At 44.4% G+C, this 24,922-nt stretch overlaps 2 protein-coding genes across 4 annotated transcripts; both read left to right on the top strand.

Annotated features, from left to right (window-relative positions):
- Positions 1 to 1,195: 1,195 nt before the first annotated feature.
- Positions 1,196 to 19,790, top strand: rabgef1l (RAB guanine nucleotide exchange factor (GEF) 1, like). 2 transcript variants are annotated; one of them, XM_042062714.1, is made up of 9 exons: positions 1,196 to 1,342; positions 2,673 to 2,863; positions 4,469 to 4,659; positions 9,626 to 9,789; positions 12,395 to 12,476; positions 12,766 to 12,898; positions 13,226 to 13,317; positions 14,954 to 15,210; positions 16,803 to 19,790. In XM_042062714.1, the coding sequence occupies exons 2-9, from the start codon at positions 2,685 to 2,687 to the stop codon at positions 17,256 to 17,258; spliced, it is 1,554 nt and encodes a 517-aa protein (XP_041918648.1). In that variant the 5' UTR covers positions 1,196 to 1,342; positions 2,673 to 2,684; the 3' UTR covers positions 17,259 to 19,790. The 2 variants fall into 2 exon arrangements, with proteins under 2 accessions (XP_041918648.1, XP_041918649.1); XM_042062715.1 differs by having other exon boundaries at positions 1,214 to 1,342; positions 2,615 to 2,863.
- Positions 19,791 to 19,932: 142 nt separating this feature from the next.
- LOC121683193 (high affinity immunoglobulin gamma Fc receptor I-like) lies at positions 19,933 to 24,906 on the top strand. 2 transcript variants are annotated; one of them, XM_042062717.1, is made up of 6 exons: positions 19,933 to 20,147; positions 20,248 to 20,283; positions 20,464 to 20,748; positions 20,912 to 21,175; positions 22,722 to 23,041; positions 23,074 to 24,906. In XM_042062717.1, the coding sequence occupies exons 1-5, from the start codon at positions 20,123 to 20,125 to the stop codon at positions 23,018 to 23,020; spliced, it is 909 nt and encodes a 302-aa protein (XP_041918651.1). In that variant the 5' UTR covers positions 19,933 to 20,122; the 3' UTR covers positions 23,021 to 23,041; positions 23,074 to 24,906. The 2 variants fall into 2 exon arrangements, with proteins under 2 accessions (XP_041918651.1, XP_041918650.1); XM_042062716.1 differs by having other exon boundaries at positions 19,935 to 20,147; positions 22,722 to 24,906.
- Positions 24,907 to 24,922: the final 16 nt, after the last annotated feature.

The following is a 24,922-nucleotide window of genomic DNA, read 5'->3' on the forward strand; positions in this document are numbered from 1 at the left end:
CGAGTTCGAATATTTTTTTATTTATTTTATTTATTTGCTGGCGTTCATAATAAGACACTTCACGTAGAGGCGGCCTGGCAGCAATCAGTGAAACGTTTGTAAACTGAACCATGATTGGCTACTGTGTTATCTTGCAATGTTGCCTAAGTAGCCTGTCACCATAATCCGCTGTGTTAACCTGCTAAACACAATAACATACTAGTTGACCTCATTTAGGCCTACTAGTAGGCCTAGTATACCTACATATCACCAATTTCACTGGAACGGTCAACTGGTTAGTGGCGCAAGCAGGTTGGTGTCAGGTTATCATGCAAGCAGTTTAATTTAGTAGTGTTTCGAGACCCACGTGGAGTTTATTTAGTTTTATTTATTTGGTGGCATATTCATGGTCCAGCGCATGTAGCCTAGCCTACTACAGACAACCTGACACTTCCAACGCCGACACATCGTGTTGTAAAGCTTTATTAAACAACAGAGTGCAGCATCACAAACATGTCTATTTGAACTTCAGTTAAACAGACGAATCTGCGGCCAGGTATCGGAGGCTAAATCATCAGCTGAACACATCTGCAAAAGAAGGGGGCAGTTACGTTAACTCCAGAGGCAAAGTGAACAGTCCAGCCAGTTAACATGAAAGCCAGTTACAGTATAACACCGGCTCTCCGTAAACGGGCTCTGGTACAATACAAGTACAGTATTTGTACAAACGTAGTGGAGTAAAAGTCACAAGTTTCCAAAAATATTAATACTGAAGTAAAGTACAGATACTCAAAAATCATACTTAAGTAGCCTAATCAATTAGCCGAAATGTAGGCCTACTTAGTTACTGTCCACCCCTGCAAATGTGTCAGTCTTGACAAGTAGGCCTTTCAGAGTTCCATTATCAGCATCATAGTTGGCACCACAAGACTTCCGTTTTAACATTCCATATGTTATCTTAATGCAGAGGAAGTAGATTGGGGCCCAAATAGAACGTTCAAGCATTGTTTTTGTTTTTATTGTTGAAAGGGTCTAGAGTCAATAATATAAAATGGTCCGATGTGCAACCCCCACAACAGTTGTAAATTGCAAATGATTTAAATGGTATGCAATTTACGCCTATTTATTATTATTTAAGCCTAGCTTATGACTGTACCCTGCGATGCTTACGTTTGCTTTGTTACAGTAAATTGGAGAACTTTTATTATGAAATATGTTTTCAGTGGATCGTAACCCGGAAGTGATGTTCGTGTACTCTGTCAGTGGTGGTTGGGTTGTCGTAGGCCGAATAATTTATGTTAATAATTAAACAATAACACCAAGGCGAGAAGCAAATCGAGGCGTCCCTCTATTTCGTGGTTTGGTAAGTATTGAATGCTGGAACAAAACTGCTCAAAATGTTACATTCATAAAAGTGGTTTTAATGTTTCCTAACCCTTGGCTAGCTAGCGTAAACATTACAGCAAACGTCATCTGATAAACTATTATGCTAGCTATTTCTTAGTTAAGTGCTAACTTATATACGTTATACCTTACGTTACATTGTTACATTCGGACATCAGATATGTTTATAACCTAAAGTCGTGTCTCAAACAGTTACATGAATCGCTGACAATCTTCAAGTTGCTTGCCTAATTAGGCAACTTATCTGAGGTTGCGATAACAGTTGGGTGGACTGAGCTAGTTTAGAGAGGAAATTCAAGTTGACATTATTGGACACCTAAGGACGTCGCACCTTTAGGTGACATGGTGAGGTTAACACAAAGTCATTGGCACCTTGCTACCTTGTCGTCTTGGTGCCTGTATAATAAGCTCAGACTGGTAAATTAAACCCAGCCTATTATACTTAATTCTGGCCAGTTTTACATTACTCTGACTCACATCAGGTATTAATGTTATTTATGTTGCTTAACTTGACGATTATTCATGATTTTTAATAATATTGTCGTATCTTAGAATGTTATGAAACTTGAGTTTACCTGTGGTGGGCGGGAGGCTGCTCTTTACGGTGTCAATAATTGGCCTACGTTATGTTAGAGCGCGTGAGTGTACGTACCTGTGTAATTGTATCTGTACAAATGTTTGCAGACAGTAGCCCAGACTACATCTAATCGATCTTTACAGCCGTCAGGACCTCATTAGAGTGCTTGGCTCAACGGAGGTCTAGCCCTATATATGAGTCTAGCCGTTTAGCTGTCATGATGTCACTAGGCTGCGTGCAGCTTATTGGAGTCTGTTAAGGGGAAAATCCAGGCTGTTGTACCACATCTACCTGAAAGTCTTAAGACTGAAACAAATATGTCAATTAAGTTGACATAAATCAGTCTGTTATAGAACATCTTTATTAGGACACATGGCCTAAAGCCTCATAAACGCTTCATAACCCACTTCTTTTCTACTGTATGCTAGGCCTATGGATATCATCCGGTTTGTTGTAATGTTACGGGGGTTGCAACTCAAAATTACCATATTTATATTTAAATTGTTTATTATTTGATAGCATGTTGAAGAAGAAGCACTACTAAATCTGAAACAGAACTGCAACCACAGATATGCTGGCAGTCCCTGTTAGGTGTCTTTTCATATTGTGAGCATTGCCAGTGGTTTGATACTAAACTGTCTGTCTGTCCCTTAGTCTGCTGCCGACCTTGACCTCTCCCCCTGACCTTGACCTCTCACCCCTGACCCCACAGCTCACCACAGGGATGAGCGCACAGATGGAGCGCCGCGGGATCCACGTGGACCAGTCCGAGTTGCTGTGTAAGAAGGGATGCGGTTTCTACGGAAACGCGGCCTGGCAGGGGCTCTGCTCCAAGTGCTGGCGAGAGGAGAACCAGCACGCACGGCAGAAACAGATCCAGGACGACTGGGCCCTGGCGGCACGGTGAGGAGTCTAGGGGGAGGTGGGGGGGGGGGTCAGAAGGAGAGAGTCCAGAGGGGGAGGGTGTCCAGATAGGGAGGGAGAGGGGTGGGGGGAGAGAGGGGTGGGGGGAGGGTGTCCAGATAGATAGGGAGGGGGGGGTGACAAGGAGGAAGAACATGAACTCCCAGGAGTAATGCATGGATGGATCAAATTAAGTTGAATGACTCCAGTTCACATGCCCTGTTTGCAAACTCGACACTTTAAATAGGTTTTTAGGCCATTTTCTTTCTGGATGTTAGTTGCAGTAAGTTTACAGTATCACAGTTCTAACGTTTGGCTGCACTATGCAGTATTCTTGGTCAAGTAATGATTTGGAGAAAAAAATATTTAACAGCGCTTCCTGTCAGAAACAGGATGGTGCTGTTTTTGAAGAAAATATTTTTGTTGCAGTGACACATTTTATATTTTTATCACCAGTGCTATCTCTTTATGATCTCTCTTACTAACACGGCATCACCACACCCTTCAGTGGATCCTCTTTTCCTCATGCACATGTCATGTGTTAAGCAGCAGCAGAGATAATGATGGTAGGGAGTCAGAAGGAGAGTCTTGGGTGGGGGGGCGGTCCACAGAGGGAGGGAAAAGGGGGGGGGGGCGTGAAGGAGGGAGTCCAGAGAGAGAAGGGGGCGGCAGGGAGGTAAGAAGAATGACCGGCCAGAGCTTCATCATGCGCATGTCATGTGTTAAGCAGCAAGCAGCAGGGACAGGCTATGGTGATGGGGATGTTGATGATGGTATTTGGCAGATACTATTTTTCCAAAGCGACTTACAGTATATGAGCTCTACATTTGTTGAAAAGCCTACATTAAGCATAATGGTGATAATAACAACAATATCAATAACAATATCAGTATCAAATATCAACAATGAAAATAATGAGTAATGATCACAAAACATAAACATACACACCACAACTCTGTCAGAGAGGTGCGAGGAGACGTTTAGTTTTTATTTAGTAAAAGTACACAAAGCCCAGTACACTCCTACATTTTTAGACAACATACTTGCTTATCCAGTTTTGAGTCCCTGAAGACCTTTTGCACATACACACCTGTAGTCGGTATGGTCACACCTTACCAGGCGGTGCAATATAGACTGTCTACAGATGTCTGTATTGTCAATAAACAATCTGTTGATACGCTGCTATTAACGTATAATGTATGGTTAAGGTTAGGTTTTGGAGTTAAGTTTGTTTACTCTACACCTCAAAGGTCCCTTGTAGGTGGACTCAGAATCAGAAAAACTTTATTATCTGTCATGACATAAAATCATCTTTGGCATGGCTCAACAGCCAAAGACAACCGTCAGACAACTGACACACCAGGAATGTATTCTTATATTCTTAAAAGTAGAATAAAAGTGACTAGGGCAGTAAATACGTTAGGGGTGCTGTGGGTTAAAATGATGATATTGATGTTTCTATTTGTGTGTCTTAAGTACAGTGTTACGGTCTGTATCTGCAAACTGACGTGTACAGTGTTACCGTCTGTATCTGCAAACTGACGTGTACAGTGTTACGGTCAGTATCTGCAAACTGACGTGCGTCCTGCTGGTCTGTGTGTTCAGGCTACAGAAGGAAGAGGAGGCTGCTTATGCCAGTAGCCACCAGGGACCCCAGGGGCCTCAGGCCCCGCCGGCACACACCTCCATATCCTCCTTCTCAAAGTTCGAGGACAAGAAGAGCAACGAGAAGTCCCGCAAGGTCACCACAATCAAGAAGATCTTCAGTCCGTCGTCCAGAACCCCACCAAAGAAAGGTACCCTGAAGAAGACAACCTGTGTCAACACTCTGTTACAACAACAACACATCAACACAACAACAACAATAACAACACGTTGCATTTATATGGTGCTTTTCTGGGTACTCAAAGTGCCTTAGTGTGAAAAGGGGGAACCTCATTACAACTACTACACTCTTAAAACGAATGTGTTGAAAATAACACAACTTGTGTTGTTTTTAAACACACCTCTATGTCCATACAGGGACAACACAGTTTGTTGTTGTTTTCTGTTGTATCTAACACATTCTTTTTAAGAGTGTACCGCTGTTTAGCACCCACCTGGGTTATGGAGCAGGTAACATCTGTAGATGGAGAGATGAACTGTTAGAACACGGGTGATCTAGAGACTACTGTAAACAACAACGCAGAACGCAGATAGAGAGTTCAACTGTTAGAGACTACTGTAAACTCATACAGGAAATTGGCAGCATCTGGCATCATCTATGAAATTCTTTATAGGTCACAAATGAAGACTGTAGCTTTCACTGGTCACCTGAAATATGTATTCTTTATAGGTCACAAATGAAGACTGTAGCTTTCACTGGTCACCTAAAATATGTAGTCTTTATAGGTCACAAATGAAGACTGTAGCTTTCACTGGTCACCTGAAATATGTAGTCTTTATAGGTCACAAATGAAGACTGTAGCTTTCACTGGTCACCTGAAATATGTAGTCTTTATAGGTCACAAATGAAGACTGTAGCTTTCACTGGTCACCTGAAATATGTATTCTTTATAGGTCACAAATGAAGACTGTAGCTTTCACTGGTCACCTGAAATATGTATTCTTTATAGGTCACAAATGAAGACTGTAGCTTTCACTGGTCACCTGAAATATGTATTCACAGATTTTAGCAGAGAATGAGAACGCGCTGTGGCACAGCTGGTTACAGCGCCCATACCATATTTGGGCCATTTCCTGGTCCCACCCGATCGCTCTCCCCCGCTCGCTTCCTGTCACTGTCTCTGCCGTCCTGTCCGATTAAAGGCATAAAAAGCCAAACAAAAAACGAAATATAGCTATTTTAGTTGTTGGCTGACACTTTCTGTTGGTAATAATTTTCAGCATCTGTGTTGATCTGGGTAACAACGCAGAGACTCAGAGGGGGGTTTCTTAAGGTGGTGTTGTCTGCCAATGGGGGGCGGAGACGGGTTACTTGTGGTGGTGTTGTCTGCCAATGGGGGGCGGAGGGGGGTTACTTGTGGTGGTGTTGTCTGCCAATGGGGGATGGAGGGGGGTTACTTGTGGTGGTGTTGTCTGCCAAATGCCATGTTGACAGCTACCAACAAACAAACAACAAACTGCATTTCAATTGGTATGCTGAATGACCAGTTCAGAAGAATATCAGCGGCTTTGGCATCATTGTGAAAATATTTGTCCCTCATCAGCCCTTTTCAAAAGATGTCTCTCATCAGCGATCAGCCCTTTTCACAAGATGTGGCCACTGTGTAAACCTATTTCCTCTGGGAGTTATCACTATTTCTGTCAACAGACAGATCAATTAAAAATGCAGCGCTTTTTCAAAATGTCAAAGTTTGCCTAGGTTTAGGTTAGAAGATGTAAACAGCGTCATAGAAAGCCACTCGTATAGCAGCACAGTCCACAGGAAGGACAGGAAGAGGGTCATCATTAATGACATCATTAGGCATCATTAATTGTGAAATGGGCTTATTGCTGTCCCGCTCTGTCCAGACGCCGTTATCATTAACTGTGAAATGGGCTTATAGTCCAGGCAAAGTAAGGTCTGATCCAAAACTACTGTAATTGCAACAGAATTTCTTTTTTACATTTTATATTTCAATTTGTGATCTAAACACCATAGTAAAAGTCCATGAACATCCAGTTGGTGGAAATATGTTAAAATGAGGGTTGTTTTTATGCATTACCCTTCAGCAAGTACTGACAAAACTGTAATTAGAATGTTGTAGAATAAGCATTCTAAAGAATATCTGACCCCATCCAGAGCCACATGTGTGGCCACATAGTTCATAGTTCTTTTAGCAAAGTGTACACACATTCGCCTATAGAATTTATTAGCGGAGTGAGTCTATCATGTCTGTTCTGACATAGTAGCCTACTCCTACAACGCTCCAACCACGAGATGCATGTAAGAAATCAAAGTCACAGTAGTGACGTGATGGGTCAAAGGTCATATTGTTGACTAAACACATATTTGCGATGTGGTGATGGTAATTTAGACATACAAATATTGCACATATTTTTATTTTATGTTTTATTTCAGCAAACTAAAATACTGTTTTGTTTGTCATCCGCTACCCACCCGCAAGGAGTTCATTTTCCACCCGCGTCCCTGCCCGTGAATTTCAGGAATGTCACAATCCACCCGTTTTAGCAGCTTTTATGCGGGTACCAGACCCGTTGCAGGACTCTGATCTGTGCAGTGTGCAGCCTCAAACCCAGCTTGGATGTAGAGGCGTTGGTGTTGAGTGTAATGGTAGCTAGCTGGCACATGGCTGTGCAGTAGGCCTATGTATGTGTGTTAGGTAAACCCCATCCTGATGCCTTAAAGGAAAACTCTCAAAGTCACTGAGTACTGTCAGTATGTGAGAAAAAAACAAACAATCAGTGCTACCTAGCTCGAGTTGCTGCAGCCAACAGCTAGAGCGGCCAGGCAGCTACAGTACTACACCCTCGGGAGCATTATTTTAAAGATTAAAATTTGAATAAATAATTTTGTAAATGAATTGAAGAATGTAGCACTGTAGCTGCCTGGCTACTCTAGCTGTTGGCAGGGATGGACAAAAATAGAACATCAAATAACCTGTAAATAATACTGTATTTTTGTATTGTGAAAGTACTAAAAATACTCTCTTTAAATGGAGCATATCACTTTGCAAACATTCCATATCTGTCTATTTACCGGTAATCTATTCCTTCATCAGTACACTGACTGATTAAGTGGACAGTGTTTAAGAGCAACCGCTTTTCTCTCCCTACGAGACATGCATAACCTGCAAACAGTCAACAGATCAGCTATGCTGACCTGCCTGTTACAGTACATCTCATAGCCTAAATACTGTATCAGAGATGCACTCAAAAAGTCACGACTGAACTTGTCAAACGGTACAAAGTGGAGACAAGTCTCTGACATTGTCAGCGCATGCCCAGATTGAGCAATGTTGCACACATATCCGGTCACATAACAGGCTCCATATGTTCTGATTTGGATGATTCCTGAATCTCAATATTCTGATCACAAATCTTGGCAAATTACTATCTCATCACCAGTCAGAGGCTACATTCATTGTTTTGCACTTTTATGATGTCATCACATCACCAAAAGTAGGCTATTGGTTTTACCAAAAATATTTAGCAAAAAATAAACAATAGACAAAAACAATAGACACTTTGACAAGTACTTTGATACAAAATACGAAACCATTTTCTAACCACAGAACTGGTTCCATGTGTTACGATTGGATAACTAAACTTCTCAAGAAACTTGAGGTTGGTATGTGAGGGAGTGTATTGGATGTGAGAGCAACCTACAACTTACTCAAAATATAAAATACGAAGCCATTTTTTTTTTTTTTTTTCAAAAACAACTACTTTTGTATTTGAAATACTTATTTTAAATACATGTATCAGAAATACTGTCCATCCCTTGCTGTTGGCCGCAGCAACTCAAGCTAGGTAGTACCGTGTTTTTTTTTTGTGTTTCTGTTTTGTGTTTGTCAATTTTGATCCAATTTGACCGCTTTGCTATGTTGCCCACACAGAATTTCTGCCGGCCCACCCAAATGTAGTAGGCTAGAACTGGCCCTGGTTGTCATTCACATCCACGTAGTGAACCACAAGCAGAGTTTGGTGAGTCTGCATTGATGTAGGAATATCATGGCAATAGAGCCAACAACATTGGTACAACATTGGCAAGTGCACAGTAACAAGAAGAGAGATCATCACCTGGTGATACACAGGGACCAGTGGTTTGCTACATGTCTGACAGTTGCACAAGCATTCGGACAAGCACATTCAGGACTGAGGGTCAATGAACAGTGGTAGCTCGCTAGCTCAGAGTAAAGAAAGCTCAAGAAGTCACAACTGAACTTGTCAAATGGTACAAACTAACCACCAAACCTACTGAGAGCTACAGAATGTGGGCTTAAAGCAACCCAATGCAGTTTAATGCAGTTTATTTCAGTTATAGTGGAAGATTTAATGGTTGCCACAGCGATCAATGGGGTTTTTTGATAATGGTTTCACCAAGTTCACCCAGTTTCATGCCTTTATGAAAGAATTTGACCTAATTTTCACATTAGATTAGATTAGATTAGATTTAACTTTGCCATTGTGCAGAGTACAAGTACAGACACAACGAAATGCAGTACATGGAGAAAATACAGCATAACATGAGGAGAGGGGAGGATAAAAAAACAGCCCCCAGACTATGCTCCTGTGGGGAGTACAGTGTGGGAACAGGAAAAACATCTCCGCAACATGAGCACATAGTCAGTACACTTTACAACATGAGACACACGGCTTGCAACAGGGGAGGGGAGTGGGGGGTGGAGGGAATCCCCTGTACTATGAAAGTTCAGTAAAACTGCCAAAGGAGCAGCTTTTGGCCATTGACCTATGCACAAATAATACCTACTTGGATTTGCATGGACTTTTATGTGATACAGGAAGGTTTCATGAACTGAATACAAACAAAAATCATTTACTGTTGCAAATAGTTTTGGGTTGGGTGATTTTTTTCTTTTTTTTTCCCCCCTCACAGATTGCCTAAACTATTATTGCTGTCCCTCTCTGTCAAGACTCCGTTATCATTAATGGGCTCATTGCTGTCCCTCTCTGTTCCTCTCTGTCAAGACTCCGTTATCATTAATGGGCTCATTGCTGTCCCTCTGTTCCTCTCTGTCAAGACTCCGTTATCATTAATGGGCTCATTGCTGTCCCTCTCTGTTCCTCTCTGTCCAGACTCAGGGCCTCCAGACACTCCGTCCCCCAGCACCAGTAGGGTCAGTGCGGAGATGGACCGGGCCACGCAAGAGTTCATCGACTTCCTCAAGACCCTGCACAAGCCCGGCCGCGAGATCTTCAAGCAGTGTCGCGCTTTCACCGAGACCATGGCCTACAAGAGGGTGAGGGGAAGCGTCGACTGCCCACATAGACTTGGTGGAAGTAAGGGTCTGATATAGGACCCAACACCTGACCAGTAAGGGTCTGATATAGGACCCAACACCTGACCAGTAAGGGTCTGATATAGGACCAAACACCTGACTTGTAAGGGTCTGATATAGGACCCAACACCTGACCAGTTGGACTGGGCTAGAAAAACAACTCCTTGGCAGGAAGTTTGTGTAATGGATTGCACCATGGAGACTGGTGTTCCACAGACACAGCAGCCAAACAAATGCTCAGCAGCCTGACAACCTGTTGTCATGGGAGTTTAGAAGCACACTCGACAACACTGGGACAATCCAAGCCATTGCCAGCTTGTGAAATGTGGCGGTTGCATTGCCATCTTGATGTTGAAATGGTCTTTGAACCGAAGTAACTTGGTTTACACCATGCCTAGATATCCAAAGGAAATTCCATATATTCATCATAAATTTGTAGGTACTCGGCGGAAAGAAGGGGTATTCTGAGATGGTTATTGGGGAAGTTTCTCAGAATATGGATGTGTTCACACAAAAATATTTTTTTTAATCAGGAACTGAATCTATTAAATGCTTAATTTAGCTTTCAGAAAGTACCCACAAATTTAGTATTACGTGTGCAGCTGTGCAGTGAGTGCTTCATCGCTGATCTTGTGGGTCCTCATAGCGTGCAGCAGAGAACACTTCAGCCCCACTTCTTCATTCAGTTTCTTTTGTGCTGACTTTCATGGGGTGTTATGTATTGTGGGAATCCCCCTTCCCCCAGTTGGTCAGCGTAGCCTGTAGAATAGTTCTGTTCCAGAGGGGCAGTGGAGCCTGTAGAATAGTTCTGTTCTGTTCTGTTCTGTTCTAGAGTGGCAGTGGAGCCTGTAGAATAGTTCTGATCTGTTCTGTTCCAGAGTGGCAGTGAGCCTGTAGAATAGTTCTGTTCTGTTCTGTTCTGTTCTGTTCCAGAGTGGCAGTGAGCCTGTAGAATAGTTCTGTTCTGTTCTAGAGTAGCAGTGGAGCCTGTAGAATAGTTCTGTTCTGATCTGTTCTGTTCTGTTCTAGAGTGGCAGTGGAGCCTGTAGAATAGTTCTGTTCTGATCTGTTCTGTTCTGTTCTAGAGTGGCAGTGGAGCCTGTAGAATAGTTCTGTTCTGTTCTAGAGTGGCAGTGGAGCCTGTAGAATAGTTCTGTTCTGTTCTAGAGTGGCAGTGGAGCCTGTAGAATAGTTCTGTTCTGATCTGTTCTGTTCTGTTCTAGAGTGGCAGTGGAGCCTGTAGAATAGTTCTGTTCTGTTCTAGAGTGGCAGTGGAGCCTGTAGAATAGTTCTGTTCTGTTCTAGAGTGGCAGTGGAGCCTGTAGAATAGTTCTGTTCTGATCTGTTCTGTTCTGTTCTAGAGTGGCAGTGAGCCTGTAGAATAGTTCTGTTCTGTTCTAGAGTGGCAGTGGAGCCTGTAGAATAGTTCTGTTCTGATCTGTTCTGTTCTGTTCTAGAGTGGCAGTGGAGCCTGTAGAATAGTTCTGTTCTGTTCTAGAGTGGCAGTGGAGCCTGTAGAATAGTTCTGTTCTGTTCTGTTCTAGAGTGGCAGTGGAGCCTGTAGAATAGTTCTGTTCTGTTCTAGAGTGGCAGTGGAGCCTGTAGAATAGTTCTGTTCTGATCTGTTCTGTTCTGTTCTAGAGTGGCAGTGGAGCCTGTAGAATAGTTCTGTTCTGTTCTAGAGGGGCAGTGGAGCCTGTAGAATAGTTCTGTTCTGTTCTGTTCTGTTCTGTTCCAGAGTGGCAGTGAGCCTGTAGAATAGTTCTTTTCTGTTCTAGAGTGGCAGTGGAGCCTGTAGAATAGTTCTGTTCTGTGCCTGTAGAATAGTTCTAACCCAGAGTTGGTTCACATCCACCCTTGATCAGATCCAGAGCTCTTCCTGGGGCACTCTGGGACAAAACCTTTTTTAGGTACTTTTTAAAAGCATGTGACTCAGGTGGTCACCTCATGCTCACTCTGGTGCTCTCTCAGTGTCCACTCCTGATGCTGTCACGCCTGGTGCTGTCACGCCTGGTGCTCTCTGTGTCCACACCTGATGCTGTCACGCCTGGTGCTCTCTGTGTCCACACCTGATGCTGTCACGCCTGGTGCTCTCTGTGTCCACGCCTGATGCTGTCTCAGTGTCCACGCCTGGTGCTCTCAGTGTCCACGCCTGATGCTGTCACGCCTGGTGCTCTCTGTGTCCACGCCTGATGCTGTCTCAGTGTCCACGCCTGATGCTGTCTCAGTGTCCACGCCTGGTGCTCTCTGTGTCCACGCCTGATGCTGTCTGTGTATATGCCTGATGCTGTCATGCCTGGTGCTCTCTGTGTATACGCCTGATGCTGTCTCAGTGTCCACGCTTGATGCTGTCTCAGTGTCCACCCCTGATGCTGTCTCAGTGTCCACGCCTGGTGTCATTATTTGTTGTTGTATGTTGTTTATCGTACTGTAGTTGTTTCTGTCCTGTTGCTGTATATTGTCCATGGTAGCAAATAGCTTCCCCAAAATTCCCAAATTAGTTTGAATATAGTTAATCCTCCATCCATCATAACTGAACACTGACTCAAGTCTTTCTATTGTCCAGGACATGAGCGCAGAGGATCAGTCCGAGTGTGTCCAGGACTTCTACCAGAACTTGTCTGATAAACTGCATGCCTACTACAAGGGTGAGCATTCAAACACACCTTTCTTTTCAAATGAGTTGGATCACATGATGTGCAGACCCACCCTGGCTCAGGGCTGCAGTCACTCCAGAGTCACTTTGGACCCATGTCACAGCTGCGGAATGTGTTGAGGAGTTTAGGTCACTAGATCACACTCCTCTTCATCACGAATTTTGTGTGTGTGTGTGTGTGTGTGGGTCTGTGTGTGTGTGTCTGTGTATGTGCGCGTATGTATGTGCGTGTGCGTGTGTGTATGTGTGCGTGCGTGTGGGCGTGTGCATGTCACATATAGGATCCACAGAGAAAGTAGAGTTGGTCATGGACGAGGTGGAGAAGTACATGATGATCCGGCTCTACGAAGACGTCTTCTGTCCTGAGACCACGGATGATGAGAAAAAAGACCTGGCCATCCAGAAGAGAATCAGGTGAGCAAGTTCCGCTTTAACCCTCTCTGGTTATAGGCTAGCTATACGCTAATTGGTGTATCCCACTTCCAGTGAATTATGCTAAGCTAGGCTAACGGTGTAAGACTAAGGTTATTGCACACAGAGATTAGATTAGATTAGATTCAGCGTTTTACTTCAACACTCCTGGCCGAGCCCATCAGGAGTAATGAGGTTACACTGACCACAGTCAGGTCTGCGGGAACAGGAGCAGATTTGCATCCAATTCAGCGCAGGGTTGGGGCCTGTGGAACTGGATTGAAATCTCCCATCCAAATTAAATCAATGTGGTTGACGGTGTTGTTTCAGGGCGCTGCACTGGGTGACTATTAAGATGCTGGGCGTCCCTGTGAACGAGGAGATCCCCGCTGTGTCTGATAACGTGGTGAAAGCCATCACTGGTGAGTTCTGCGTTGGCTCTTCTGTAGGTAAACAGGCCTCTGCGTTGTCTCTTCTGCGTTGGCTCTTATGTAGGTAAACAGGCCTCTACGTTGGCTCTTCTGTAGGTAAACAGGCCTCTACGTTGGCTCTTCTGTAGGTAAACAGGCCTCTACGTTGGCTCTTCTGTGTTGGCTCTTATGTAGGTAAACAGGCCTCTGTGTTGGCTCTTCTGTAGGTAAACAGGCCTCTGTGTTGGCTCTTCTGTAGGTAAACAGGCTTCTGTGCTCAGACGGAGCACAGCAGCCCTATTTTTTTGACTTGGCAGTAAAAGCCAACATGAAAATTTCCAGGGACCAGGGTTACACATTTGCATTGGAAGCAAACAGAATATGAACCATGTCCTCTCAAAAGTAAGACGACACTAATGTGAAAGCATCATAAATGGGCAGTATAAAGTGGACTGGGCTGGAAGTAAGAACGACATTAATGTCACACACATTAGTGTAGCAACATTTGAAATGTTCTCAACAGTTCTTTGCTAACCATCATCAATTATACATATGTGCTAACCATCATCAATTATACATATGGTCATATTTTTAAAAAAGACAAAAACACAGAGAGGTTATTATTACTTGACTGTATGGATTAAAGACTTTAAATCTCTTACTTAACGCCAACATTTAAACATTAGTCAGCTTTGAAGGTGCAGTCAGGGATTTTACGCGATTTCAAGCCCATAACATTTTTGGCACATTCAGCAATCATTTCTTCACGATCGCCAACTTCCCATTCTGTTTGTACACTGTAAAAAAAACGGTTTCTGTGTGCAGCCAAGGCTCCGAAAACTGGAAACAAACAAAGTGGGGGCAGCTTGTCCCTCAAACAAAAACAAAACCCTGCGTGAAGTTTCTCTGGGAATACTGAAGGGAGGGGTGAGCTTCCTCTCTGGCTTGTATCGTTTGGTCCTTGGTTAAAATATAATGTAATTTTGCACAAAAGCTTCTGCTAATATATTTAAATGTAAACATAAACACAAACAAACACAACTTGCTGCGCAATCCCTGACTGCATCTTTAGCTTTAAAATCCATAATTGTTCCATAAAACACAGAAGGCTGCTGCAGGAAGCCAAATTCACTGACACTATATAGATGCACAAAACGCTGAACATCAAACCTGTTCCAAAACCAGAGTTTCAGAGTCTGTGTGCAAACGTGATTGACACAATGTGAGGTTGTACTTCTGTTTTAATCGCCTTAAGTGTGTCCCTTAAACCTGCTGCTTGGGTGAAGGCCTTAAGTGTGTCCCTTAAACCTGCTGCTTGCGTGAAGGCCTTAAGTGTGTCCCTTAAACCTGCTGCTTGCGTGAAGGCCTTAAGTGTGTCCCTTAAACCTGCTGCTTGCGTGAAGGCCTTAAGTGTGTCCCTTAAACCTGCTGCTTGGGTGAAGGCCTTAAGTGTGTCCCTTAAACCTGCTGCTTGCGTGAAGGCCTTAAGTGTGTCCCTTAAACCTGCTGCTTGCGTGAAGGCCTTAAGTGTGTCCCTTAAACCTGCTGCTTGGGTGAAGGCCTTAAGTGTGTCCCTTAAACCTGCTGCTTGGGTGAAGGCCTTAAGTGTGTCCCTTAAACCTGCTGCTTGTCCTCTTCGCACCCTCAGCCATCATCGAGGTGGACTCTAAGCGTGTCCCACGGGAGAAGCTGTCGTGCGTCACGATGTGCAGCAAGCACATCTTCAACGCCATCAAGATCACCAAGAACGAGGCGGCCTCGGCGGATGACTTCCTGCCCACGCTCATCTACATCGTGCTGAAGGCCAACCCGCCGCGCCTGCACTCCAACATCCAGTACATCACCCGCTTCTGCAACCCCAGCCGAATCATGACCGGGGAGGATGGATACTACTTCACCAACCTGGTACACACACACACACACACTCACACACACTCACACACACACACATACTCACTCACACTCACACACACACACACACACACAAACACATACTCACACACACACAAACACATACTCACTCACACTCACACACACACACACACACACAAACACATACTCACACACACACAAACACATACTCACTCACACTCACACACATACATACTCACACACACACACACACACACACACACACACACACACACACACACATACTCACTCACACTCACACTCACACACACACACACACACACACATATTCTCACACATACTCACACACACACACGCGCACACACACACACATATACATACTCACACATACACACACACACACACATGCGCACACACACACACACACACACACACAAACACATACTCACTCACACTCACACACATACATACTCACACACTCACACACACACACACACACACACACACACACACACACACACACATACTCACTCACACTCACACTCACACACATACATACTCACACACACACACACACACACACACATATTCTCACACATACTCACACACACACACACGCGCACACACACACACATATACATACTCACACATACACACACACACACACATGCGCACACATGCGCACACACACACACATACTTACACACACACACACTCTCACGCATACACACACACTCTCACACACACACACACACACATACTGTACACACACATACATACACACACACACCAAGCTATTTTGCCTAGTGACAATGTTAAGGCTAAGACATACATATAGTACACACACACACACACACACACACACAGGCAGATGCACACTTTTCACGCGCGTTTTGGCTGTTGACATGTCCACATACTTGTGACAAGGATAACCGTAACTTCACCGACCGAGGACATTTCCTGCAAGTGTTTATCATGATGGGGAGATAATCTCTCTTCCACAAAATAATAGATGACTAATCTCAGGTGTTACGGCCAGCTCGAGACCATAACATAAAAGAGGAAGGCGGACAAAGTGGTTTGGGCAACCAAAATATATTTATTTAAAAGTAATCATTAAATATTAAATTACTGCAGTTCACAAGATGTCTAGGGGAGAAAATTGCAATGTATGTAAGTGTGTGGGTGTAACGCAAGCGTCAGTATGGTGTTGCAAAAGAGGAGTGAAGGATAAAGAGATAAGAAGTGTGTAGGAAAGAAATCAATGTGTCTTCAAATTAGAAATGTGCCTAACCCAGAAGTGACCCAGCATGAGAGAGAGACAGAGAGAGAAAAAACAGCCCTGTATATAGCCCAACCCATTAACCCAGGTGTATACCATTAACCTATTAGTGGAACCACAGACACCACTATCAGTGCATTGGCTATGCCAAGCCTGAAGAGGGCGCAGGGGGTCGTAACACCGGTATGCTAGCTAGTTTTTTTTTCCAATGTCCTTTGTGCTGCTGTGGATGTTTGCAAACCAAGCGGTTGAATTTCCTGAAAGTGTTGTCAGTGATGGAGATGACCACAAAAGTGGAGATATGTGACTAACGTCTGGGGTGTTTGTGTGAACCTCCGTCCAGTGCTGTGCAGTGGCCTTCATCGAGAAGCTGGACGGCCAGTCGCTGAACCTGAGCCAGGAGGAGTTCGAGCTGTACATGTCCGGCCAGGCCTCGCCCCAGAAGCCCCTCAGCCCCACCAGCGCCAGCGGTCCAGTCGGCTCGGCCACGGCGGCGTCGGCGTCGCAGGCGCACCACCACACGAGCCTGGACCTGCTGACCGGGCTGGACTCGCGGCAGGAGCAGGTTCTGGACGGCGCGCGGCGTCTGGAGCGGGACCTGATCGATTGGTGCGACGGCGTGGAGCACAGCGTCCAGGACGTGCTGGAGAAGTTCCCGCTCGACGGCGGCACCACAGCGCCGTCGGGAGCAGCAGCGGCAGCAGCAGCGGTACCGGCCGACCCAACCGCCATCGACTCGGACAACGTGGAGAACGACAAACTGCCACCGCCACTCACGCCACAGCTCTTCGCTAGATAGCGTAGCCGCGGATGCTAACGCTAGCTCCAGCTCTTGCTCCAACCCTCCACGCCAGTCCCCCTCAGGTCCAGAGACCTCTCCCCCACCGTAGGGCACCCCCTGGGGGGACACTCTTGAGTGTGGCTCAGCCTGTTAGCTACTCATCTCCCACCCCCAACCCCATGCGTCTCCTTCTGGGTGTGTTTGCCAGTGGGGTACAGAAGATGGAGATAGAAAAGACACGTACATGCTTCTGCACACACACACACACACACACACACACACACAACACATGCTCTCCTTCTGTCACATGCACAAAACACTAACTCCTAGACATGCATATAAACACACTCCAAGGACTTTAATAATGAAGGTTCATCCAGCTTTGGGACAAGGTTGTGCACTTCCCAGAATGCATTGGGCTAAGATAACTCCCCACAAGGGAAGGGGCAGGCGTGTTAATCACGCCTACTCAGGGGTAACACAGGTGTAGGCAAGAGCTCCTTTAGAGAGGGCTCATATGCTATGCTATAGCTATGCTAGCCCAGCTGACCAGGCCTGCCCCAGGGTTTGCAGTTGGTGTGATCAGTTAAGAGGAGCCCAGAGCCACACACAGACTGATTCCAGTGACTCCCTGCAGGGGCAGTTGGGTAAAGCAGTGCTGGGGCGGTTGGGTAAGGCAGTGCTGGGGCGGTTGGGTAAGGCAGTGCTGGGGTAGTTGGGTAAGGCAATGCTGGGGTGGTTGGGTTGTTTGGTAAGGCAGTGCTGGGGCGGTTTGGTAAAGCAGTGCTGGGGCGGTTGGGTAAGGCAGTGCTGGGGCGGTTGGGTAGTTGGGTAAGGCAGTGCTGGGGTGGTTGGGTAGTTGGGTAAGGCAGTGCTTCTCTACCTCCATCCACAGCACACGGCTTCATTTCTGTCTTCGCAGGAAGACAGTGCCAAATCCCTCTGACATAAATCCATAGTGTGTGTGTGTGTGTGTGTGTGTGTGTGTGTGTGTGTGTGTGTGTGTGTGTGTGTGTGTGTGTGTGCCAGTGGATATAGTAGTGCTGTTCCAGTTTGCAGCCTAGGAATCCAAGTAGTGCTTCCGTTAAGTGGCCAAACCCAATACCCCCTCCCCCTCAGTAAAGGCTAGATGAAGGAAAAAAGTTTAAGTGACGTTATTTAATCAGAAAAAAAAAAAGCCAACCTGTTGACCCCAGATGTGACCACCCTCATAAGCATGGCTGCATTTTCTTTTATATGCCTGGGGTTTGACTTGATGAATTTGATCCTGCCTGCGTTGGTCACTGCCTAAGCTTGAACTAGATGAAGTAAACAGCAGTACAGTAAGAGGGAGATGCCATGGGCATTAAGCATCCACAGCCCTTAGAATCGTCTGATAGAGCTCTCTGTGGAAGCATCCACAGCCCTTAGAATCTCTGTGAAAAGCAGTGTGTGGCTGCTAGCGGGTTTTCAAATAACCTAAGAAACAAATGGCCTAAACAAATCCTAGTAATAATCATAGTAAACAACAACAGGATTGGCCAGTGACCGCAGGGTCAGCTTGAGCAGGCCTGGTGACCCTCAGCACAGTTTGGACACGTCAGGAGCTGAAGCTGAGCGATCTGTTCGTAAGGCCTGAGCCATGAAATGAACCGAATGCTAATTGCCCATAGACTTGCTCTGGGAGTCGTTGGTAACACTTTACTCTACATTTTGCACAAGGCTGACATGACCCCTCTCCAACATGTCATGACGAATACCTTTACTCACTGCCTTCACTGTCACTGTCAGGTGTGATCATGTCAGGCGTCATGTTACCATGACCGATCACAGAATCGTTTTACACAGTGGCACTTTAAAAGAATGTGACCGGCTGTTTTGGAATCTAAAATTCAGAGAAGTCATTGACCAATAATGATGCAAAGTCACTGTTGGAGTTTTTCACTGACCTCTGACTATCATGAAGTCTAATAACAGGACCGGTATCTGTCATGACCTGTTTAAGACTTGCTTATGTCACTCGTGTGACTGCAGGTTTATGTAAAGTGTCACTGAAAGGTCTTTGGTATTAGTTATGTATGGTTCTATATTTTAGACTGTTGTTACTATATTTATTTATTTATAGTAATGACTTAATGTATCACATATTTAAGCACATCTTGGCTACTCCTGCATTTGTTTTGCGGATTTTTCTTCTCAGCAATTATGTTTCATATGACATTTTAAAGTGTGGTTTGAACATTTCTAATGGTCTCTCTTTTTAACCAGAAAACGCATGACTTAAAGATCTGTATAAACTTACTATTGATAATAACTTTGGCGTTTATTTTATTCAATCCTTGTTTAAGTAAGCTGTGTGCTTGGGTATGGGTCAAATCAAGTGTCCCTAAACATTGTAATTCATGGCAGACAATGATCAATATGGCATTTACCATTGATTAAATCATGTGATTTTGTCTTTGAAGTATTTAAATAGCAGCGGGCCATCTGTTTATAAGCACAGTATGTCTATAGTGGCCATTAGTTGTATTTATGAATTGCATTGAGATGAATTAAAAACAAGTAAACATCTCTGGTTTTGATTTTTTTTTTTTTGCTCATGTCTCATACATCCAGCTGATTCTAATGAATTCGTCAAAAGTGTGAGTACTCCTACGGGAACTCGTGTTGCATAATGACCTCATTTTGAGTTTCATTTTCCCCTAACGTGTCGTGATTCCCCGTTTTGACAGGACAGAATGCCTGTCCTGTACCGGAAGAAGGGCATGTGCTCTGACATGCAAGTTGTGGAAAGAGGAACTTCGTACTCTCTCTGCCTCTGAAATGTTTTTCGAGGCATATTTAAGCGTAGTTGAAGTGCGGTGACCCTGGTGAAGGTCATTTGCTCTGACCAGCTTGCCAGGATGCGTTTATTTCTCAGTTTGATAGGTGAGTAACACAAACTGGGGACAACCTGTTGAATTAATGCGTGTGTCAGATTTTTCCACTGATTTACTGATTTTACAATACATTTCGGTCTTTTCTCTAGTTGTTTCGGCGTTGCAGAAATGGACCCAGGCGCAAAGTAAGCTATGATTTAATCCTTACAAGCGTGATGAGTAATGTTTAGCCCAATAGTTTTTAATGAAAGTCGAGTAAATTAAAATCCCATTTCATTCGTCAGTCACATAGGCGTTATTGACAAAACTAACACAATACCATATCGACTTGGCTAAACTCATATAAGACCCTCCTGATTATCTAGTACCCAGGAAAGCGGTGGCATCGGTGGCCGAAGGTGACGCTCATCTGTTCTCCGGTGGTTCGCTACTACTGACCTGTGACGTGCCAGAGGACCCATCACCACTTTGGACGTTCGAATGGTTCTTTAACGGCAAACCACTGGCTTCGGGCATGTCGTATCAGATTTGGAAAGCCCGAGTACTTCAAAGTGGTAACTACACCTGTATGGCTGTCAGGGAGACAGAGTTGAACCCGACGGGGATCCTTGAGACGCAGCTCAGCGCCCCATTACGCGTAGACATTGACGGTAAAGTTATGCGTTATATGGTCTCTATAAAACGTTAGATTTGCCAAATATTACCTACACACTATAATTAGTCTAGTTGAATTTAATATTATAATAATCTATATTCGTTTTTAAAATTACGTTACTAGGTTAGGCTAATGCTTTATTTTATTATCATAACTAGGTGGGTGGATTATCCTGGAAGCACCCAGCAAACCAATGATCATGGAGGAGACGATGTCCCTGACGTGCCGCATTCGAGGACATCGTCGACCTGAAGTCATTTTCTACCTGAATGGCAGAGAGATTTGGAGACAGAGGAACAGGACGCTGACTTTGCACCACCTCACTTTAGAGCATGGAGGGCAATACTCCTGCAGGGCCACGTGGGAAGTGCAGGGATTGTACCATTCGGCCGAGTCCACCGGTGTAGCAGTGACTGTCCTAGGTAAGCATCAGTGACATCCCGTAGCTAAAACTATATGATTATATAAAGTATTAATAATGTTGCTTTTGATTTTTTTTTTTAATTATTATTCTTAGATAGTAATCGTGTGTTTGTGTGTGGGCACACACATTCATGGATCTGTAATCCTTATGCATTATGTTCATAAAAGGCTCCTTTCAGTTTTCCTAATGCACCCAACAGGGGTTCCCAAACTCTTCCATGTAAAGGCCCTCAAATACCACTAGGTCCTGGCCCATCACCAGCTTTGCGAGATGTCTTATTAAACCCACCAACAGTACTACGGCAAATGAAAGAAAATAAGCTCATCCTCTATCCGTTTCACCGTAAGCACTTCACTAGCAAGCATAGTGTGTGAAACTTGCATTTGGAGCTTTCTGCTTGATGAGAGCTGTCAATCCAATTTTATTCCCAGTCATAGCCACGGCCAAGACAGATACAACAAGACCAGTCAAGTCCATTTGCATCAGTGTACTCCTTCAAAACTTGAAAGATATCTCTCCCTTTGGCTCTACTTTCAAAAAGGTGTCCATTTTAGTCAGCTAACTAATTAGCTAAGCATTCGTGGATGTCAGGCTTTACTGACATGGAACCATTATTTTTCGTTTTGATCCGTCGCCCACCCGCCGTACCGGGGCCCTAAAAGCAGGGTGGGCCGAACAGAATATCCCGAGAACCGTAGGGCCTAGGAGGACCAACTTTTTTCTGTATGTTGGTCTCAAAGGGCCATGTCAACCCATCACATCTCATTTGATGTATAGCACCACCTAGTTAAAAATGAAAAAGCAGAAACGAGGCGTTGGAATCGCTGGAATCTTTGCCTGACATATTCAAAACTGCACGAAATTTGAAGTGTAAGATCATTATGACACCCTCTAAATGCATGGCAAGTTTCGTGGAATTCCGTTCATGGGGGGCCATATCAGCCACACACACACACACTGACATACTGTAAAGACACACGCACACAGTACGCATGCACAAGCACACACACAGGCATGCAGACACACACGCACACACACACAGGCACAAATCACGGACACCCACACATACTCACACATAAACACACACACACGTACATACACATAAAAACACACACACATGCAGGCAAGCACACACACACGTACATACACACTGAAAAGCTTTTTTACGGAGAGAAGCGTTTTTACGGAGAGAATGTGCTGGAATGAGCGCCGGTCATATTTTGTACCACTTTGTGGTATTCAGTAGAATTCATGCTTCTTCCATTTGTCATATTAAGTACATCCCCTCAAATGCTCAGTTGTTTGTTTGTATTTGAATACATCTGGTTCAGTGATCGCATTGGTTGCTGGCCTGTTGTTTTGGAGGCGTTAGTAATCCGATGTGCCAAAAGCTAGTTTAGAAGACAGATAGCTAGTTTAGAACCCCTAGTTCATATCTTTTGAGTGACCAAGGTCAAGCCTACCTTTTTGAACAGTGTGGGGGAAATGGGGCTGCTCAAGGGCATGAGCACATGTTATTAAACCGTCTTCTGTCTTGGTCACAGAAATACTGACCACACCACAGCTGCTTGCGAGCATAATTCAAGGAAGGCAGAAGAAAAGGGACTTGAAGCTGACCTGTGTAACAGAGGTCAACACCAGAGCGTCTGCGGCCGTTCTTATCCACTACTACTTCCTGAAGAACGACATGCCACTGGGCCCAGCCACGTCGTACGGCACCATCATCATCCCAGACGTGAGCGCCGAGGATAGTGGCCAGTACAGCTGCAGGGTCTCTGTGCCCATGCTGCGCAGAATGAGTTGGAGCACCAAGGAGCAGGTGGACATCCCAAGAAGCCGCTAAACATGGAGGAGAGTACAGCACATTACCGCTAAACATGGAGGACATTACAGCACATTACCGCTAAACATGGAGGACATTACAGCACATTACCGCTAAACATGGAGGACATTACAGCACATTACAGTTCAATTGATTCATTTAGTAGACAGTTTTATCAAAAGTAGCTTTTAGTAGAATGTAGATTCATGTTTTCATCTCATTTCATGTGTGTGTGTGTGTGTGTGTGTGTGTGTGCGCACTTGTGTGTGTGCGTGTGTGTGTGTGTGTGTGTGTGTGCATGCTCGCTCGCTCGCTCTGAGAGTATCAAACCCATGAGTGTGGTGGTGTTGTTAGTGTGGCTCCGCAGGTTCAGCTACATGGTAGTGTAGTGGGTACGGAGCCCAAGGGTTTACATGCAGTAGCCTGAACAGTGTTTCCCACAGAATTGAATTACATTTGTGGTGGTTGGTTTGCAGAATTAACTTGAATGCAACAGTTTTTAACAAATTGGCACAGCGTGGTTATGATGCTATCCAGATTTAAGCACAATGTAGTACAACCTGGAAAATCATTGTGTGGTGGTCAATGTTGATATCGTGGTGGGCTGCCACAAATAAGTCAATGTAACCTATGGGAAACACTGCTGAAACCAGGCAAGTTGAGCTCTTAAGGCACTTAACCCGGAGTTGCTCCAGGGAGTCTGGCTCTGCAATGAATTGGCATGGAAGTGGCTTTGGATAAAAGCATCAGCCAATTGAGTGAAGGTAACGTCATCTCTGCAGCGCACGGTGTGGCATGTGGTAGCACCATGTAACCATCTCTGCAGCGCACGGTGTGGCATGTGGTACCACCATGTAACCATCTCTGCAGCGCACGGTGTGGCATGTGGTACCACCATGTCACCATTTCTGCCATCTCAAAGCTGTTCCACAAATGCAGGTTGTAAGTTAAGAGGTCATAACTGTGTTTTGTATTTTTTGAGTATTCACATGTTCTTTGTTGTCATATTTGTCACACATTTTAAACATCAAGTTATGAGTGAATATTTATTGATGGAAACGGTTAGTAAATGTATAAAAAAGACCCTAACTGTTGAGGAATGTGGAAATCATAAGGGAATAAAGAGTTTCATGTATATTTTTTAGGGATACTTGGATCTTTGGTCACCACATGGCTATGGATTAGTACAAATGTACGGTTTGGTAATTGAAATTGTCTGTTAGTTTTTTTTTTTTTAGTGTGGAACAAAATTAAGGTTAGGAACATGTTCCCTATTTGGTAGTTAAGTCCGACGTCACGGGTCCAACAGCTCTTTCATCCAAAAACGTTTACAAGCACAGCTAGCCGCTTTTCTTAAAGGCTACTCTGAATAGCGGAAACAAATAGTTTATTTTACGGCCTATGGAACTATACTGTAACTTAACTGTGACCTATGTGGTCTACTAAGGAACTATACTGTAACTTAACTGTGGAAAGCCTTCTCAGGGATCAGTTGGACCCGGAAAAATAATTAACTGCATCACAAATTATCAAGCGGATTTCGTTGCATTCCTTATTCCTTGGCTGCTTATGAAGCAAGAGTCTGGACTGTTATATTCACTGCTTTTTATTTCAGAAGTGAACAGAAGTGAAGGCTTTTGTGTCCATAGTACAGAAATCCTGTTTGTTTTGACAAAGTTTTGAAGTTTATCAGGGTGTATGTTATTTCTGTGGTTGAAAACATAGGGGAAACTCTACAGGTCTAGTCTACTATACATCACTTTCTTCTTTAACTTAATGAGGCATCACATTGCTATAACATCACAGGCAAGAGACTCAATGCATGATTATCATTACACACAGAAATCCATATTATACAGGATACTTTGAACAACACAGGCTACTGAATAAAGGATGCCTGCCAACTACAACTGTTTCTTCTTG

Source organism: Alosa sapidissima, chromosome 15 (assembly GCF_018492685.1).
Source record: "Alosa sapidissima isolate fAloSap1 chromosome 15, fAloSap1.pri, whole genome shotgun sequence".
Taxonomy (NCBI): Eukaryota; Metazoa; Chordata; class Actinopteri; order Clupeiformes; family Clupeidae; genus Alosa; species Alosa sapidissima.